The sequence below is a fragment of the Lingula anatina genome, chromosome 8, assembly GCF_051362555.1.
Source record: "Lingula anatina isolate TDL-2025a chromosome 8, LinAna3.0, whole genome shotgun sequence".
Lineage (NCBI taxonomy): Eukaryota > Metazoa > Brachiopoda > Lingulata > Lingulida > Lingulidae > Lingula > Lingula anatina.
In genome coordinates, this window is record NC_141774.1 from 8,007,508 (window position 1) to 8,026,836 (window position 19,329).

The 19,329-nt window shown below is 37.4% G+C and overlaps 1 protein-coding gene and 1 long non-coding RNA gene across 3 annotated transcripts; one reads left to right on the forward strand and one right to left on the reverse strand.

The window, feature by feature from the left end:
• Window positions 1-138: 138 nt before the first annotated feature.
• Window positions 139-10,348, forward strand: LOC106181692 (cyclic AMP receptor 2). Of its 2 annotated transcripts, XM_086994590.1 has the most exons (13): window positions 143-601; window positions 1,130-1,182; window positions 2,090-2,201; window positions 2,783-2,846; window positions 3,139-3,226; window positions 3,478-3,567; window positions 4,098-4,136; window positions 5,279-5,357; window positions 5,537-5,593; window positions 5,905-5,987; window positions 6,457-6,536; window positions 9,200-9,270; window positions 9,538-10,348. In XM_086994590.1, exons 1-13 carry the CDS (start codon window positions 539-541, stop codon window positions 9,724-9,726), a joined length of 1,068 nt encoding a protein of 355 aa, XP_086850716.1. In that variant the 5' UTR covers window positions 143-538; the 3' UTR covers window positions 9,727-10,348. The 2 variants fall into 2 exon arrangements, with proteins under 2 accessions (XP_086850717.1, XP_086850716.1); XM_086994591.1 differs by lacking the exon at window positions 1,130-1,182 and having other exon boundaries at window positions 139-601.
• LOC147760300 (uncharacterized) lies at window positions 7,231-8,097 on the reverse strand. The gene is made up of 2 exons (XR_015330857.1): window positions 7,796-8,097; window positions 7,231-7,343 (listed from the first exon to the last, which is right to left on the reverse strand). It is a non-coding gene; the product is annotated as an uncharacterized LOC147760300 (long non-coding RNA).
• Window positions 10,349-19,329: the final 8,981 nt, after the last annotated feature.

Sequence of the window (19,329 nt, forward strand, 5' to 3'; positions counted from 1 at the left end):
GATCGAACAATGGCCTTGAATAGGTAGCCCCTTTTTGTCGGGGCAAATTCAATTTGGCAGGGAATTCCCAGACACTGTTAAGATGCCAGTATCTAGTACGTGTACAGTACCTTTAATCTTTACACTTAACGAAAAAAAAAGTGAGTCACACCTGTCAAACCACAACTATTTCTTCCGGGATGTCTCTTTGTGCATGCGCATGTCATACTAAGAAGACTCGTAAAAATAATGGCTATAATGTTTTCTTGGAAGATATAAATAAATATTCGAGACGCTTTAATAGGCTGTGTCTGAAGCCTTGAAATATGCCAAGGGCTCACACGTCTTCCGCGTTGATACAGGTATAGGCTATTAGGCTACTTGTCAGAAGCCTACAGATCTGTTTCTTTCTCTTGTCAATATTATAACTCTTATACATGTATATCTTTAGACGTTGAAACAAGTGATACAAGAAACCGTGTTATCTTGTATCACTTTCATACCAAGAGAGAGGGAGTAAACAAGGCATTAGTTGGACATTGAGATCACGTGCTTCACGATGACCTATGAGACGAACAGAACTGTTTTGTGTGGGTTTTTTCCGGACCAACCCCATCGTTGTGTAAGTATATCAATTAATCAGACTCCTTTTAAAATCAAACCGATTTAAAGGAATGATAAAGATACTAGTACCGAAGTTATTAACTTGGATTTCAAATTGCTTTTAAAATAAAAAAATGTGATTATGAGATGAATCAATGAAAAGATTATTGTTGTTTGTTTTATTTGTCCGAGGATAAACTAAGAAATAACGATTTTTAGAGCAATGATACATATAATCAATAGCAATCTATCACATTTCCTATTAGTTCCGTGTTCTATCCGGATTTAATGCTGAGATATAACAGACAGTCAATCGCATTTTTTTACTCACACTTGTATACACTGCACAGGTGCATGTTAATATTTTTAAAGTTAAAACTGCTAGCACAGCTACAGTGGAAGGACATCAAGCAAAAACCACATGCAGATAACCACTCGTGTGCAAGGTGGATGTGACATTCATTTACCCCGGTATGCATATATGCACATAAACTGAATCATGTTTTATCTAATAAGTTCAGTAAAGACATTCAATTTATTATCCCAGGAGTTGGTCGCTGGTATCTATACAGGCGTCGCATCTTTATCTTTCGTCTTCAGGTAGGTGCTTCGGTACTGCTGGGTTTTGCCAATGTGGGTAGGTTTTAAAAAAAAAAGCATAGTTTTTCTACAGTGCATTGTACTAGTAGCAGAGGCTGCTAGGCGACGGTGTGTAGTTATGCAAAAATCCCCGTAGAACGTAATATAAATGTGAATAGCTGGGACATATAGCATAATAAATGCATGTATTTGGATTTCTGGTGGACAAAATTCTTTCTGTGGCTCTTGCAGAAAGGGGGGGGGGGTAGGGATCGATAGCAAAAGTCAACAGGAACAGTTTCATTAAAATGTGTAGGACACGGAAATGTATAATGTGCTATACAAGATATAGAAAAAAAAATATGTTTATTGAGCACGAAATCGCATAATTTGCCTATTTGTTGACTCTGTTTTGGATACGCAGCATTTGATAAATAATGATAGTGATAATGCACAAAACGGAAAATAAACGTCATCACTTGCAAGGACATTAAAACAACATTGAATTGAGCGGGAAATAGTTTAGCGAGGATTTATGTAATTTCTGAAGAAGTGTCGCCAATATATCAGAAAAAAAATGATTAACAACGATTAACAATTAACGAACGGTTACTTCGGGAGGACATAAAATGCTTTCAAAAGGTTTATAATCTTCTTCATATTTTGCAATTGGTATATCAAGTACAGAAAGAACGTGTTTTGTGTAGATTGCATAATAAATTGAAAATAAAGACTCACACATGAAACGGTCTAGTGAGGATGAATGCGAAGCACAGGGGCCTTTATTAGAAAGAAAAAACATAACTAACAAAAGAGTGTCAACCGTAAACAATAACAAGTTGATTACTATTTATGGTATTAAATTAGTCGGCTAAACTCACAAAGCCGACTACGTAAAATTGACTTTAAACGCATTACATTATTTCAGTATCCTGGTGGTCGCGTATATTGTGCTCTTCAAGCGTTATGTGTACTTCTCCCAGCGTCTCATTATGTATCTCTGCATCACTTCCACTTTTGACAACATGACACACTTTTGGGTGAGACGTTTTTTATATTTATTAGTGTATTATTTATACTGTTGTATATTGGCCCAGTTGATTATCCATTCATTCATTTTATGCTTATCTGTTCATTCTGGCGCTTAATTTAATTGTCTCCTTCACTCAATCTTTCAGTTTGTCGTGCATTTGTATACGCCTTTAGATTTATTAACCTCTCATTTTAATCTGCCCCATTCGTGTGTTAATTTACTTATTCATTCACCAAGAAAATCATGTAAGTGAATGTTACATAAATTTCTCTTTAGTTGGACTCATGTCAAGCCTGTCTCTCCCTCTGCCCCTCTTCTCTCTCTCTCTCTCTCTCTCTCTCTCTGCCCCCCCCTCTCTCTCTCTCTCTCTCTCTCTCTCTCTGCCCCCTCTCTCTCTCTCCCTCTCTCTCTGCCCCCCCTCTCTCTCTCTCTCTCTCTCTCTCTCTCACACACACACACACATACACACACACACACACACACACACACACAAGATCTCTTCTGTAGGCTACGTATGTGCATTTCAGTGCGATGTATTAGGATCCCCCTGTCTTTGTCAATATGTTAAGTGATGTATCCTTACATTAGACAGGTGCTTCCACCCACAACCCGACGCTTTGTGAAGCGCAGGCATTCTTTGAGCAGTTCTGGGGTAAAAGTCATAACTGTCTCCCTTTCCCCATTTCGGTAGCCCGATCTTACTCTCTCTCTCTCTCTCTCTCTCTCTCTCTCTCTCTCTCTCTCACACACACACACATTGTGACACTCTCTCTCTGTCATGCACACACACATAAGCACATGGCAAAACACATACAGAGTAGGACCTTTTGTTTTACATGCCTATTTAACGCGCACATAAATTTCACATCCCGAAAAATTGCTGAATTCTGTAAGCAATTTACATGTACATTTAATATACATTAAACATTTACTATTCATTTCAGGTTTTCTAACGCTATTTTGGGAAGCTGTGATCACGCTGAATATGTTTATACTGATTAGGAAAAATCACTCTACTCAGGACTTTGAAGAGTACGGTGAAAACGTTATGGAGAGGATGGGGATTGTAACATTTAAAGTTTTGATATTTTACATTTTTACAATACCAACATAGAAGCCATCTTCACTTAGGGCAACAGTGCTCATTTTAACCTCTACATCCATTGATTTTTGGATTTATATGCATTGCGAATCATATGATAATGTCACGTTTCATCTTATTCACACTCAGATATCCAATGTTGCTGATAAATTGTCATTATATATGTCTGTGTTTCTTGCAGCATTTACGTCATATCTGGTGTGATAATCACCGTCATAGTTGCCACAGTTCCGTTTACGCAACAAGCATATGGCCCTTCTGGAATCTACTGGTAAGAAAAATATATAAAAAGGGGAAAAGGTACATAACTTTGAATATATGAATCAATCCCTTATTAAACATGTCAATTTAACGCAGTTTTGAAATTTTGAAATTATTATTATTTTCTTATTTTATAGATATCATTTTGTGTGAATTTTGTATTTTTTAAACTTTTAAAAAGTATGGTTAGTTTGCATTTAGTTTATTGATTTATTATGTCTCGCTTGTAAAACAGCTTTGGCATCTACCAGCGTTCTGCCTTGTCCACCTGTCTTCCTCTCTCTCTCTCTTTCTTTCTCTCTTTCTCTCTCTCTCACACACACACGCATGCGCGAGCACGCGCGCGTGTGCTCGGGCATACAATAACAGACTTCTCTCTCTCTCTCTCTCTATCTCTCTTTTACACACACAAACACACACACACACAATGGCGAACACGCGCACACACAAGGAGAGAGAGAGAGAGAGAGAAAGTAAAAATTGCCTAGTTTATGCAATACATCTAGTAAAATAAGTAACAAGTAAATGCTTCTTTTTCAGCTGGGTGAAAGATCACTTTGTGGCGTGGAGGATTGGGATGTAAGTATTGTAATACGCTATATGTAAAGAAACCAATGAAAGAGAGGAACAACCCAATGCTTCATTGAAACTAACTTTAAGAATTGGAGATGGAATGAAAAAAGAAAAGACGAACTGACTCTGACACGGTCTAGCAAGTACGGAGGGAATTTGCGAAGTAGAATGTCGAATATTCAACAAAAATGCACAATTAACATACGGTTACTTACGTTCAGAAAAATCTTAAAGGGATAATAACTCTTCGTATGAAATCTGTATTTCACAATAAAAACATTGTGAGTGACTCATAAAAATATAATATATTCTGTTTTCCCACAAAAACGGCTGTTATAGCTATTATTCTGATGTCATAGCTTGTCTTTAGACCACGTGACCTCCATTGATGGCTATACTCTGTTAAAATCTCTTAAGAGATTTTAACAAAAAACCAAACTTTTTAGAAAAAAACCAGGGACTAACTTTGAATGTAAAAATGGATTCATTAACCATTGGTAAGTATGGGAAAATTGTTGTTTACTCCAGGAAAATTCATTTTTTGGCCGAAACGAAGAGTTATTATCACTTTAACTTAAGTGAAATTGGGTTTTTACATGTAAGGTCTTTTTAACATCGTGGTATCCACTTTGTTTTTCTGTTTCGTACCAAAATAACTTGAATTATCTTCCTTGTCTTCACACTACGGGGCCTTTACCCCTTGTCACAAGTTCGCTTCTACGTGTACGTGTACCTGTCTACCCCGATCAATATAATATCATGTTAACTCTTTAGATAACTTTTTGGCATAATATCCAGCCTTTTTTTCAATAATTAAAAGTTGTAAATCTCTCCAAATGGTGAAAAACAGAAAAGTTTTGAGTCACGATATGAAAAGAGCATAAAAGAGAGCACAGCAAAAGCGACCAAAGCCGCAATGCCATTAAAAAAAAAAAAAAAAAAAAAAAAAAAAAAAAAAAAAAAAAAAAAAAAAAAACATTGAATTGGGCGGGAAATAGTTTAGCGAGGTTTTATGTTATTTGTGAAGAAGTGTCGCCAATATTTCAGAAAAAAAGCATGATTAACAATCATTAACAATTAACAAACGGTTACTTCAGGAAAACAATAAAATGCTTTCAAAAGGCTTATTATCTTCTTCATATTTTCAGTTGGTATGGCCCACTGTATATTTTATTAGCACTGATGTTTACCTCTAACATCTATATTGCCTGGTACCTTCGAAAATTGGTGAGTTGCTGAAATTTCTCTAATAATTTCTAGTGCTTGTGTATCGTTCTGTGTCTAGTCAGTAACAATGTTTTCAGAGATTTCGATTTCCAATTTGCCATTTTTCAAATTGTCAGTAACCTAACGGGTTTTTAATGGGCAAAAGGCAGGTTCCAATCATTGTCTTTAATTTATTTCAGAACCAAGGGTCGGTTATCAGAGATCGAGGCCAGAACCCAAACCTGGAGCGAATGATAGTAGGTTTCATAAACACACTACCTTACTGCGACTATCTTTACGTAATAATGACGTGATCATGACGTCAACATGTCATGCGATTATCTGGTGACGTCAGTGAGATTATTTTTGTACTTAAGGGTATTTGCTTCAATTTTGTCAATATATAGATTAATCCCGTTCGATTGTTTGCAAATAGTGTAATAATGCGTTTGTTCACATTATGCCATGAGCGTAAGCGACTGGTCATAAGAGTCTTGCAAATTTGATGTATTTTACGGTAACGTGTCTATATATTACTACCTCTAATGTTACTGTTTTCTTTTAACAGTCTCGTGTTAACCAAGATGTGCGGACACTCCTGGGCTATCCTATAGTTTACCTCGTACTGGCGATATTCACTCTGGCAAATAGGTATGCCATCGGCGACTTCAGTAGTGGATAGGGAGGGGGGTGCGCAGTGGACTAGTTTTTTTTAATGATATCTTGTCACCCTTCTCCCAAAACGCCTTATTTAGTGCCTTACATACATTCTTTTGGGCAATAGATAAATCTTCTATATTCAGTGGCTATAAATTAATCAACATTTACACATATGTCATTTTACGGGTGAGGTCATAACTGCAATTTTGTGGAAAAAAATGAATTAATAAATAAATGCACAACACGGTATCATATAACAAGTGAAGCCATCGAGACCCACCCAAGCAACCTCACTTCCCCAGTACCCCACACATAAAAGTAAAATCGTCGATTTCGCTTTATTTTTCGGTGTATACTTGTTTCATTCCGCCATTTTCATATAAATTGAATTATATTTATTTATGTATTTGTTTATTTATTTATCTCAATACTCATCATTGATTTTTCTTTCTTTCTGTAGAATACACAACGCCGTCCATGGAGATGCCCAGTCGAACTTTGGGCTGGTTGTGATATACACTATTTCTATCACCATCACGGGTGAGTGCTCGATCTTTCTCTTTCTTTTTCCTCTTTTTCGCTTTGAGCACTAGTTAGTCTGAACATTGATTGATACAGTTTTATGCATGGCACCAGTTAGTCTGATCATTATACTTTAGTACGCTCACAAGCCCAAATGTACCAATTAGAATTTATCCGGTTTACAAGTCGTATCGAGTGCGGGGGAGGGAGGGGGGTTGAAGCCAGATCTCTAACGTGGTACAAGGTAGGCAGAGACATCGTGAGACATAAGAATATTCGAATAGAAATAACTTTGATTTTTAGCTGCTGTTGTAAAAATGCATCACAAAAAAAAAAAAAAAAAAAGAAAACCTTGAGCGCAGAATACAGCTGATGAAATTCTTTGCCAGGCTATTAGATGAAAAAATAAACCCCCTCTTTCTCTCTCTCTCGTTGTTTTTTCTGTTTTTATTATTCAGATAGGGCATTATCAGATTATATTTAGATTGACACCAGAAGGGCACATCAATTGATTATTTATGTGACAGGAAAGAAACCATTAGCAGACCTGGCCCTGAAAACAGACGACGTAAAACACTTTTTAATTTCAGTGAGGTCATAAAACTTTTCATTACGTCATAGCAGAATTTATCATATGCCCTTATAGTGACCATACCCCCGTACACATACTCGTATTCATTCGAAGGTAAATACAAAATAAACAACTAAATCGTCCATTTGGGAAATTTTATTCAGGAATCACTGAAAATATTCACGAAGCACGGGTGTAGTTTTCCTTCTTCTTCGTATCGCTCTGGGCTGCGTGGCCACGTCTCATTCAGGTGGCTGGAATTGAAATGTTTATACTTAATAATATGTTGTATAGTCAAGGAAAATATTTAATCACGTTTTCTGTCACGAGAAAAACTTGACAAGTGTGGACGTATATAAAGACGTAATACAATCAAATGTGGTTCGTGACAAGAAGCTCTGGATGCCCCACTCTACTGTGAAGAAACGGGTTTATTTGTGTAGATACAATGCGCGTTTCCCTTTAGATTACCAAAAATACTTTCCTGGAAATTCTAACAGTGTGTCGTTCATTATTAAGGTATACGGCGTCTAAAACTGTTGAAAAAAATGTGAAGCTGTATTCGAGATCTTAGTTCCGAATTTCTAATGTTACAAGTGAAATCCATCAGTTTTCATCTGTATTATTGATTATGAAATGAAAGTCCTTGCTTTGCACTACAATAAACAGTCTTCTAACAGATCTTAAACCATGAACCTACACTTACCCACTGGTTCTTGCAACGGCAAGACGTAAGGCAAGTTTGCCGTATTGGCTTCACTCCTTTAGGAGCCGGTGGAGGGCCCGGGCACCACATTTTACACTTGCAATCCTGCGGAGAACAATTGTCGCAGTCGACATTGGACGCTCGCACGTCGCTGACAAAGAACAACATACAGACCAATGTTAGAACAAGAAGCAGCTTCATCGTGCAGTTGGTGGGTTGGGTGCAGGTTACTATGCAGCAGGCCCTCGACGAAAAGAACAGAGCTTCGTTTTGTATCAGCTGGCAGCTCACAAGCTATGAGTACTATGTCAATTTGAGGGGTTTTATAACTGAGTAATTCGCCGTTAACAGTGTATCGAAATTTCTAATTTGGAATAATTGTGCAATTTATCAGAGTGAACAAATTATGCATCATTTTGTTTGGAATAATTGAGTTTTTTTCTCATTGTGAAAGGAATTGACACCTCGATAGAATGCTTGCAATTTACTATTGTTATTTTTTGGGAAGTAGTTGATGGGAAATTTGCGCTTACACGTAATTTAATGCATGGAAACAGCTGTGCTGTAAAAAAGTCACGAGCATAAACGAAATAGACAGGAAATTTTCGCTTATTATCTGAACAAAAATTGATCCAGGGTGATAACAAATGACAAATTACTTTTTATTTATTTCATAAACCATAAATTGCAGATCAAAGTTCATGAAGTTGTTTTCGTGGCGCGGAGCGGCTCTGCAGCCGTAATTTCCATTTACTGGAAATGTAATTCAACGTTTTTTGGATCTGAAGGCCGCGTATAATTGTTTTAAATACGGTAATGAAGGGGGGGGGGGTGATATCATCGGAATTTATTATTATTATAATTATTATTTTTTTTTTATTATTATTATCGAACAAAGGCTATTGACTGCTAGCCTTTCGGGTTGAGCGTCCACCACCGGAGCGGGAGAACGTGGTTGCGACACCGTCCTGGGACATACTAGCCCTTCTTAAACGGGCTCTGATAGTTCAGGACCCACTAGCATAAGTCTGCTGCAAAATTAAAGAAGAGCCGAGTCAGAGATTTTGTAAGAGACTCATAGCGACCCCTATAGTCAGAGAGTAACGGACTATGTATATACAGTTCCTTGCAGAATACTGTTTCTGTCAAAACCCGCCTGATACATTGTGTGGACGCATGTCTGCGTTTGACCATTGTTAAGCTCATCGGTTTTTCACAGAAGAATTTCATCAGCTGCGTTCTGTTATAAGTATAATTTAATTTTTTTCTTCAATCAAAAGCCATTATATTGAAATTTTTAGTTATCGAAATATTGGTGGTAAACTTTTTCAATATTTATAGTTGTTATTTGAAGAAGAGTAAAAATTAATTTTTATTATCATCGTTTTTTATCTTCCTTTCCAGGAACTTGTAATGCTGTAGTATTCGGTTGGAGCTCTGAAACTAGACACAACCTCAAACCGAAGATATTTTGGGTAGGAAAATGAGAAAATGAAATATTTATATGCTACATCGTGGTAAAATTCGCTTTTGTTCAGTGTAATAATGGCCTCTTTAACCTTGAAATTTAAAAGAACACAATTCATGTTATCGACAAGATGATAAAAATGAGCCTTACCCAAGGGTTTTTAGATGATTAACTCTATCTTTTACGGCAAAATGTCGGTTTGTCATCAAAACGTAAGTCATCAACAAATTAACATCAAGTGGTTGCTCTTAATGGCCTTTCTGATATTTTTAAGGCCCACTTGAAGACTTTCTACAAGGCCGAGCAAACCGACATCTACGAATTCCCATTAGACCAATCAGCCCCTGGTGGGGTCGGGCAAGATCCAGTTTGGTTTGTGACGTCACCAACCACTGCGCAGGCGCATGTGGAAGCGGAGTACGGGCAGAGTAACCCTATTGCCCTTGATAAAACTGACATTTGATAATTGACAATGTATTTGACAATGTAGAACGATATATTTGTGTGCATTAGAAGAATTGGGAATGGATTATTGTCTGTTAGGCCCCGTTTACTGTTTTTGTCCAGTTTAGTGAAATATTTAGTCTGTTTTATGGCAGCGCAAACATTTGTAATGTGTCAGACCTATACTAACAAGGGCTAGATGAACTACCGGTACCATGCGTTAATCTTGAACGGAAGAAGATCAATTTTTTATTAGAGATGAGTCTCTTATCGAACTGTGGCAATTCGAAATGTGTACAAGGGCAGTGACGCCGTCAGGAACTCCATTTTAAAGTATGCTATACGGATATCAGAAAAAATGTTGTCCTAATGATAAATCATTGGTCAATACGTCCCATTAATACTTGGGTTTGGTGGTCTACATATGATGATATGATACTGTACAAGAACCCACCGATACTCGCTATTAAAACCTTACGTGACCAATTAACAGGCGTGAATGGAACTTCGACAATGGAGAAGTATTCTCCCGCCAGCAGTGAATCCCCAGATCGGATTTAGATACCCAAGATTGTTATCATTTATGAGTGTGTGAAAAAATAAATTTTCAAACAAATTAGAATAGAAAGAAGTGAGGTGGGTCGACCGGGATGGGGGGGGGGGGGGGGGGGGGGTCAGCGGTCGACTGACCTGTAGGGTCATTGGTTACAAAGCAGTGTGCAGTTTTAGACTGTAGGACGCTGTAATTGTCCAGTATTTCCCAGGGAGTTAAGTTGCATTTTTTAGCTTATATATTTTACTAACAGAGTATTGTGTGATTTCGCACGTTACTTCATTAAAGGGATAAAAACTTTTCATTTTGAGCAAAAAAGGGGGTTTTCCTGAGGTAAACAACGATTTTCCAATAACAACCAATAATAAATGAATACGTTCTAACATTCAAAGTTAATCCCTGTTTTTTTTTCTAAAAATGTTTTTCTTGTTATTATCTCTTAAGAGATTATTATGTGGTCGGATGACTAGCACGGATTCCACAATAATTGCGATTACCGCCGTTTTGGTGGTTAAATAGAATTTATTATATTTCTATGGATATTTTACAATATATTTATCGGGGAATATAGATCTCATACGAAGAGTTGTTATCCGTTTTTAAAAAATCGAAAAGTACATGCGTGGTGATACAAAAATCTTAGTCCATTAGATCTTATCGTTATGGCACTTTGTATGTAAGGGCGGGTCAGCTATGACCCTCATATTTTGTCTTTGGAGCTAAATATGTCTCTTACTATTTCTGCTGTACTTGTAAACTGCACCAACTCGGATCTTATTGAATTGTTGCCCAACGACATGCTGAATGTCCTACAACTTAACTGCAGTCATTGAGAACATATATCGGGTAGCTTAAAAACGTCACTAATCTCAAAGTTCAATAAATTCAACAGTTTCGGGATATATATGAAATTAACGTTTTTTTATAAATTCCGAAAATTACTCTACCTATCATGGCGATAAAGTCGATAAGCAAATTAGTTTTGTAGAGATTATGATCAGTCAGAACGAACAAGTACTCTTCAATTAGTGAAATAAGCTCATCTTTTTTGTTTATGATCAGATCACATTCTTTATTTGTCATCATCTTATTTTGTTGAGAAACGCACCTGTGAGCGTGGCCTTCCACAAATACATAGCGTGTAAGTTCAGACATATGAGGAAGCATCTGCATGATACGGAAATCATCTTAAGACACTTAAAAGCACTCGCACACCTCATCCAGATGTGACACATCATTTCCCGACCACAGCCTCGTTATCGACGCCACTGTGTCTATTGCAAGCAGTGCAAACTTAGCCAAACCGAGGATCGACGCTGCAGCAGAGTTTCCCTATCTCTGAGTTATATTCCCCATCAGCTTATCAAAGGGTTATTCCGCGGTCAAACTGTTGAAAAGGAATCACGAAAAGGCGAAAACAACAAGAAAAAAACACCTTGAAATTGATAATAGTTCGTGCCAAAAGCTTCTGCGTTTCCAAGGCAATGATTCAGGATTTTACGAGAGCTTATGAAATTTTGAGTTCCACACTTTTGATGTCAAGAAGAAATTGGGAGTGTTATTAACCAGGCAAACAAATCATTTTTGCACGACGATCACAGTATCATTTGACTGTTTTAGCAGATAATTTTGAAAAATGGATAATGAGCATACAAACGTGAAGGCGGATGAAACGGAGATGCAAAGAGTAAGTTTATGGTCCTGCAAAAATTGCAAATTCTACTTATGAATTGATTTTTAAAGAAACTCATGGGTACTTATCGAATTGTAGGCCTATTGCATAATTATGGGTACTTACCGAATTGTATTGTATAAGGGCACTGGAAACAATATGGGTGCGAGGGAACTGCAGTTCCCGGTTCCCGGTTTTCTTATTTTCCATATGCGTCTATAAATTTTGTCTCCTGTGCTCAGCTGTTGAATTACTAGATTCTAATGTGCAGTAAAGGAGCTTTCGGATATATTAAAATGCATATATATATTTATAAAATGCAGACTTAATCGGGACATTATCAAAGTCCTTCATCACGTCGTATACCCATCTGTATTGGAACGTTTTGACTGGTCCCAACATCTACGCTAAGGGGATGGGAGTGAGTTGTTGTTGTTGTTGTTGTTGTTGGTGGTGGTGGTGGTGGTGGTGGTGGTGGTGGGTGGATGTATCCTTTCACAAGGTCATTTCCAATTGTTTGGACCTATCAAAACTAATCGGTATGACTGGTGGTGTCAAGAGTAGGGGTTCCGTTCACATCGCTCTATTACGTAATAAGTGGATTTAAAAATTGTCTCAAAACGTTGCGACACATAAAGGTATACCGCACGACGTGAATCAGAATAATCTTTTACGCTTGATATTTTTCATTGATCTAATTACCCCCAGGAGCCTGCAGAGGTCACCTCAAACGGCCAATATGAGCAAGAATCCCAGGACCCCGTGTCGCAAGAAGCTGAAACACCGAAGCGCGATGTTTCAACGGGAGTGCCAACACCGGCGACAAGGACCCTAGACGCGTTGTACGAGCAAGATCATTGTAGGGACGAAGACGAATCAATAGATGGCGTTCTGGGCATTATAGATCCGGGTGATACTGGATCAAAATGGTGGATTTGGTTAATTTTAGTCTACGGCATGATTATAATCATGTTAGGGTTAACGGCGCTGGTGATATACCTTATGGTAATGGGAATTACCGATAACTGAGATGGAAAAACTCACAGAAGCATTAGGACGCTATTTATATCTTTTTTCAAAGTATGCGAAACTATTACTTATTATTGATCCATCACAGGTTCTGCTGGGTCGAACATAAATTTGCTTCATGCAGGTCTATTACCCACGATCCGACCTAATTTCTGCTATGTACAGTGTATGTACAAAATTATTATTCGTGGTTGTTCCAGCACAGGTTCTGCTAGGTTTGGACCTATTTTATATCCCTGTGCAAGATAAACAAATGCTAGATACCTCTTACCAGTAGGCCAATGAACGTGGAATATGGTAGACAATTAGCAAGGCGTCAGTGTTTGGGAACTATATAGATATATTGTTAAAATAAACTCTAAACGTGTCGAATCATATGTGAGGGCTCAGTTTAGGTGGTTCTCTTACGTTGTACTGTAGGCAGGCTATTACACGTGTCACGTATGACGCTGTCAGACCCGTGAAACAGAACACTAAAGATAGAACGTTCGATGCAAAAATGCCTTTAAATTTCTTCTTGGCGTTTGAACCAATATACCTACTGTTCTTCGGGGCGAATAAATTGCAAACTTTGAAGCAACATAACTGAATCGTTTAAAGTGATTGTTTATAATCCACCCAGTCAGCGAGGTTAATTTTACTATTATGCAAAAGAATCGTTCAGTATATTATACTTTCTCGCCTCAGCGTAGAGCAGCGTAGGGCTTATGAAGAGAAATGTGCATTTTAATAAACAGTTATCCCATTATGATATCCGAAGGAATTTGAGAGCGTTTGTGAGCAAATAAGTGCAAACTATTTAACTAAAGTAAAGAATCGCTCTAAACTTTTACCTCTTAAAGACAAGCCACTACAGTTTCCACCAAATTGTTAATTTTCATCTTTGTGGAACTGTTATATAATCATCTTTCTTTCTGTCTTTCTTTCTATTTTTCTTTTTTTTTCTTCCTTGCTTTCTATTTATTTACGTGCGATATTTTTCCTTGCTGAATCGCTGTATTTACTTTCTTCTTTTTTGTTGCATCGGCTCAGATCTGTAGGGACGAGTTGGTGGACCCTTTCAGTTGCGTTTTCATTATGTTGTCGCAACGCTGAAACGCCAACTGGGATTGCTCAGGGCATGGGCAAAATTACAAATTTCGTTATTTTGTCCAAGTCCCGACACAGCAGGAACAAGTAAATTGTTTTGAGTACTGGTTTATAATGCTCTTGATAAACCAGTGAATTACTTTGCATTCCCTTGAATGTGAACATTTTTAGCAAATCATCCATTTGATCAGTGCGAACAGGTGTGAATAAGGGTAGATGTTAATAAAGTACATAGAAAATCAGGTATTTAAATTTCCATATCTTTGTGTCAAAAGTAAAATCTTGGCGACTTGTTGGACAGCGATCGGGACTTTTTGAAGTAAAAATCAAAAGATAAAGCTGGTTTGAATGGCCTTTTAACAGTTGGAAGAACAATTTCAAATATTTAGTTAAAACCGCCTGATCTCAAGCAATATTTTAGGCATTCACGCATTGTAGGTCTTGGTAACACGCCCAAGACATCTCGGCACGTTTCCTGAAAGTTGTTTAAGGGACCATTTTCACAGATATTTGGATCAACCTAGCTCACTAAATTGCTATCGTCTTGGTCATCTTAAATGTCTGTCACACCTAGTAAAGCTGTTAGGGGGGAATTATCTTTACCCTTGCTGATTCAGTAGGCGTGACAGACATTTTAAAAGCCGGTTAAGTAGATAACAATTTAGTGAGACTCCCCAGGGAGTTAGACCGATCCAGATGGATCGATCTAGGCATGGGAACCCAGTCTAAGACGCCATTAATGGATACCGGTATGGGAGGTCTAAGGGTAACGTTTGAGTAAAGTCTTAATGTTCTTGTTGCAATATATGTAAGATAAGAGCAGTTTGCACGGACAGCACAGACATCGAACAAAAAATTAAAAATTAAACATACGCTTTTACATTTGGCATTACGTTTGATAACATGTTGAAAAAATAGTAAGACAAACGCCTGGTTTATCGCTGCTAATTTAAGATTTACGAAAGAATATATAACCGTAAACGTTACCAAGCTGGGTGTTTAAATTGATTTATAACATGAGTCATACAATTAACAGTCTCGAGATTTTGCTGCATAGACCCTAATCCAATTCCAACTGACACTATGGGTCGATGTAGATCGATCCAACTCTGCAGAGAGTGTCGCTAAGTGCAATCAGCTTAACTGAATGACTCGCCTCCTCTGGTTTCCGACGTATTCCTATAATCACCAGCTTTTCCGTATTTTTACTTAAAGGGATAGCAACCGTTTGTAAGATATCTATATTTCACAATAAATACATTGTGAATAACTCATAGAAATAGAAAAAAAGCAATTAACACAATTATTTTGGAATTTGTACTTGCCATCACATCACTTGACCTCCATAGATGGCTACCCTCTGTAATAATCTCTTGAGAGAATATTACAAAAAAAAAAAAAAAATAAAAAAAAAAAATAGAAAAATTAGACTAATTTTGAATGTGGGAATAGATTTATTTGCAATTGGTAAGTTCAGGAAAATTGTCCTTTACCCCAGGAAAATTCATTTTTTTGGCCAAAATGAACACTTGTTATCCCTTTAACGCCAGGAGGAGGCGTGTTATTCAGTTAAGCAATAGTCTCCGCGGAGTTGGGTCGATCCACGTAGACTGGTGGTGCCATATACATGTGGTTGAGCGGTTTTAAAAATAAGGTATAGATAGTATTCTTACACTTCAATTTGATACATGTACGTTATCGGCATTTAGACTATTTATTTGATAACGCTATATAAGCCTTCGGTATCCACCCTTAAATTATACTAATGTCAGTGCTGTAGATTATGGTTATTCAGCTGCTTTGTTATTTATTGGACCAATCAGTAAATACATAACAAAGCAACTGAATAAACACAATCTACAGCAATGACATTAGTATAATTTAAGGGAGTCTTATTTAACTCAAGGAACAAGGAAGTCAAGTGAACCGTATCTTGGGTGCATTCCACACTTCAATTTGATTCATTGACGTTATCGGCATTTACACTAACGTTTGATAACGTTATTTAAGCCTTCGGTATCCACCCTTAAGTTATACTTGCTGTAGATTATGTTTATTCAGTTGCTTTGTTATGTCTTTATTGATTGGTCCAATAAATAACAAAGCACCTGAATAACCATAATCTACAGCACTGACATTAATATACACTCTTGCCCAAAATGGTTGGTACACGGAAATTTTGAGATGCATATCGCCCTGTTTCTTTCATTATTATTGATAGTACCAAATTAAAACTGTTTATATTGTTAAATATGTGAAGCTGGGGGATTGGTTAAGTCATGGAGAAACAACCAATGCAAATGTGAAAAAAGCGTTAATTTATTTAGGTTTTTTTTCTCATGCCCCAAAAAAGAGTACCTTTTTTTACATAACAGTACCAAGTGAAAAATTAAACATAAATTTATACTGTGATTGACAATTAATATGAAATTAGGGGAAATTGTCAAGAAACATCTTCAGAGTTCATTATTAATCTTAATAGCGGGTATGCCCACCCCGAGCTTGGATAATGGCCGCCAAACGGCGTGGCATACTGTGAACTAGAGTCACAACTCTTTGGAGAGAAATTCTGGTCCATTCATCTTGAAGGGCATCTCGCAATTCATCTAGATTTGCAGGGGGAGGGTTTCTCCTCTGAATAGCACGACCAAATTCGTCCCACATGTGCTCAATTGGGTTTGCATCTGGGCTTCTTGCTGGCTGTGGCATCAGCTGAATGCTGTTTTGTCGGATAAAGTCTGCAATTAAGCGGGCTGTGTGTTGAGTTGCATTGTCATGTTGCAATCTAAAATTGTCTCTGTATATCCCTCTTGCGAATGGCTAAATGTTCTCCTGGAGAATGTCTCTGTATCTGGCAGCGTTAAGGTTTTCATCCAGAGGAAGCAATGGGCAAATGCCGTTGCTGCAAATGGCACCCCAAAACTTGTACAGAACCACCTCCTCCAGCTATGAGAGTGCGTAGGCTCCCTGGGGGAGGCTGTTTACTGAAAATATCCAGGAAACAATAGCTGGAGGAGGTGGTTATGTACATGTTTGGGGTGCCATTTGCAGCAATGGCATTTGCCCATTGGTTCCTCTGGATGAAAACCTTAACGCTGCCAGATACAGAGACATTCTCCAGCAGAACCTGGAACCGTTCGCAAGAGGGATATACAGAGACAATTTTAGATTGCAACATGACAATGCAACTCAACACACAGCCCGCTTAATTGCAGACTTTATCCGACAAAACAACATTCAGCTGATGCCACAGCCAGCAATAAGCCCAGATGCAAACCCAATTGAGCACATGTGGGACGAACGTGGTCGTGCTATTCAGAGGAGAAACCCTCCCCGTGCAAATCTAGATGAATTGCGAGATGCCCTTCAAGATGAATGGACCAGAATTTCTCTCCAAAGAGTTGTGACTCTAGTTCACAGTATGCCACGCCGTTTGGCGGCCATTATCCAAGCTCGGGGTGGGCATACCCGCTATTGAGATTAATAATGAACTCTGAAGATGTTTCTTGACAATTTTCCCTAATTTCATATTAATTGTCAATCACAGTAAAAATTTATGTTTAATTTTTCACTTGGTACTGTTATGTAAAATAAAGTACTTTTTTGGGGCCATGAGAAAAAAAACCTAAATAAATTAACGCTTTTTTCACACTTGCATTGGTTGTTTCTCCTTGACTTTACCAATCCTCCAGCTTCACATATTTAACAATATAAACAGTATTAATTTGGTAATATCAATAATAATGAAAGAAACAGGGCGATATGCATCTCAAAATTTCCGTGTACCAACCATTTTGGGCAAGAGTGTAGTTTAAGGGAATCTTATCTAACTCAAGAAACAAGGAAGTCAAGGGTACCGTATCTTGGGTGCATTCCATTTTTTCCTATCGTACAAATCCTTGGATTTCTCTTTATTTTTTGATAAAGTAATCTTGTTGGATCTTGTATGTTATCAAGTAATGCGTCCGTCAAACGTTGATAACTTTGCTTGGTACAAACTGGGCTGGCAACTTGAATCTGACTTATTTCCAACCTTTCCGGAGAAGGAAATAAAATATTAATATTCTTGTGTCCGATCGGAAAGAATGAAACCCACTGGACTGCTCACTGTGTTAGGATTTCTTTTTGCTTCCACTCAAGGTAAGCAAAATATGAATGTTTTGTTCCTAGATGTATGGTTATAAATAAAATTTACAATATTTACTTATTGAAAAGAAATTAGTTTAACAAATATCAATCATATTGTGACTTATGTTACTGCGTTATGTTATGTTATAGCATTCCGTTAGATTCGAAATGATTTAACTGGTTATGTCATAATTTTTTACATAAAATTTAAAAATATTAAAGTATTAAAATTTGTAAATTTATTTAACAGATTATGTCACAATTCATTTAATTTATTTAACTAATAAATCACAATAATTCATAATTAATTTAATTATTTAACTAATTTATTTAATTGGTTATGCCATAATTCTTTACTTAAAATGTTGGCACTTTTTAAAGTATTAAAGTATTTAAATATTTATTTCCATAAAGCAAATCATTTCCGTGGTGGAAGCATAAGCTGGGAGGCGACACCGAACAACCCATTAGAAGTAAGTGAGCATTTTTTTACAGCTAGGCGGCTTGTAGGGAATACGCCCAGGCGTAATCTGCCATGATCCGCAATTTAGGCATGATCAGATTTAGCTCAAATACTTGGGGTAGCTGTTGAAGTTATTTCAAACATTTATCTCGATACGAAAAGACGCTTAATTAAGGTTACGCTCAAGAGGATCTTACCTTTTTTTTTTTTTACAAAATATTATATTGCTTTCTGGGTATACTTTTTTTGTTTTTTATGGATGGTGCTAAATACACGCGGAGTCTTTTTACGGTATCACAGAGAGCATTTGAGGTTTAGTCTTGACAAACCGCCATGCTGCTTGTAATTTAGGCACTTGGACACATGGACTAGGTTCTCATACTTAGATCGATCTAACAGGATCGATCCATCTCCAAGGGGTTTCTCATTAAATTACCTTCAGCTTAAGCGGCTAAGATGTCTGGTACACCTTCTGAAGCTGCTAAACAATAGCAGCGTCAGTAGGCGTGATAGACATTTAAGCCGCTTAAGCTGATAGCAATTTACCGAGAATCCCCTTGGAGATAGAACGATCCACAGTTAGTACGATAGGGTCTGGGAATGCAAGGGGGTTTTTCGAATGCTGAGAGTAACACCAGTCAAAACGTAATCAAACGCCACCACATATTTGAGAAAATACCAAAGGACA